Genomic DNA, 859 nt, shown 5'->3' with positions numbered 1-859 from the left:
ATAGCCCTTATAATGGAACACAGAGATTAACCTAGACTGGCTTAAACTCAACAGAACTAGATTGGTTGCGGGCACATCCCCAGTAGGAGGTGTGCAGGAGGCGACTGGTCGATGTTTCTCTTTCATCGATGTTTCTAACTCTATATCCCTCTCCCTTTCTCTCTGTAAAAAATCAATAAAATATATTTTAAAAAAAAAGACGTAACCTGAGACTGAGTGTTTCCAAAATGGCGGCAGCTAAGGATGTGGATACCCCGAGCGGCACCAACAGCGGCGCGGGCAAGAAGCGCTTTGAAGTGAAAAGCTTGAAAGCAGTAGCCCTCTGGTCCTGGGACATTGAGGTTGATAACTGTGCCATCTGCAGGAACCACGTGATGGATCTTTGCATAGAATGTCAGGCGAACCCGGGATCCGCCACTTCTGAAGAGTGCACCGTCGCGTGGGGAGCCTGTAATCATGCTTTTCACTTGCACTGCATCTCTCGCTGGCTCAAAACACGGCCCGTGTGTCCGCTGGACAGCAGAGACTGGGAATTCCAAAAGTACGGAAAATAGAAAAAGAATATTCTCCATCAAGCTCAACTGTTTTGTTATTCATTTAATGACTTGCCCTCCTGTTACTTCATTGTAAGTTAGATAGAACGGGGTCTTTTCCAATTTGTCTTTTCAGTTTGCTATTCCTGCAGTCCTGTTGTGCTCTGGGGCAAATAAAATCTAGTTGGGTTCTTAAACAAAAAGACCTAACCTGGCTGGAGAACCTGGTTAGAGAACCTGGCTAGGCTCCTGATCAACTGAACCCTGTCTCCGTGTCATTCCTATTCCTCAACTCCGTCCACACCTTTGGGAACCCCTGGACCTGC

The 859-nt window shown here is 46.8% G+C and overlaps 1 protein-coding gene across 1 annotated transcript; it reads left to right on the top strand.

Annotated features, from left to right (window-relative positions):
* The first annotated feature begins 221 nt into the window (after window positions 1-221).
* LOC102243164 (E3 ubiquitin-protein ligase RBX1) lies at window positions 222-554 on the top strand. The gene has a single exon (XM_005865301.1). It carries the CDS (start codon window positions 228-230, stop codon window positions 552-554), a length of 327 nt encoding a protein of 108 aa, XP_005865363.1. The 5' UTR covers window positions 222-227.
* The last annotated feature ends 305 nt before the right edge of the window (window positions 555-859 follow it).

This window comes from Myotis brandtii, unplaced genomic scaffold, assembly GCF_000412655.1.
Source record: "Myotis brandtii unplaced genomic scaffold, ASM41265v1 scaffold20395, whole genome shotgun sequence".
NCBI lineage: Eukaryota > Metazoa > Chordata > Mammalia > Chiroptera > Vespertilionidae > Myotis > Myotis brandtii.
This window is presented reverse-complemented; position numbering and strand designations above follow the sequence as displayed.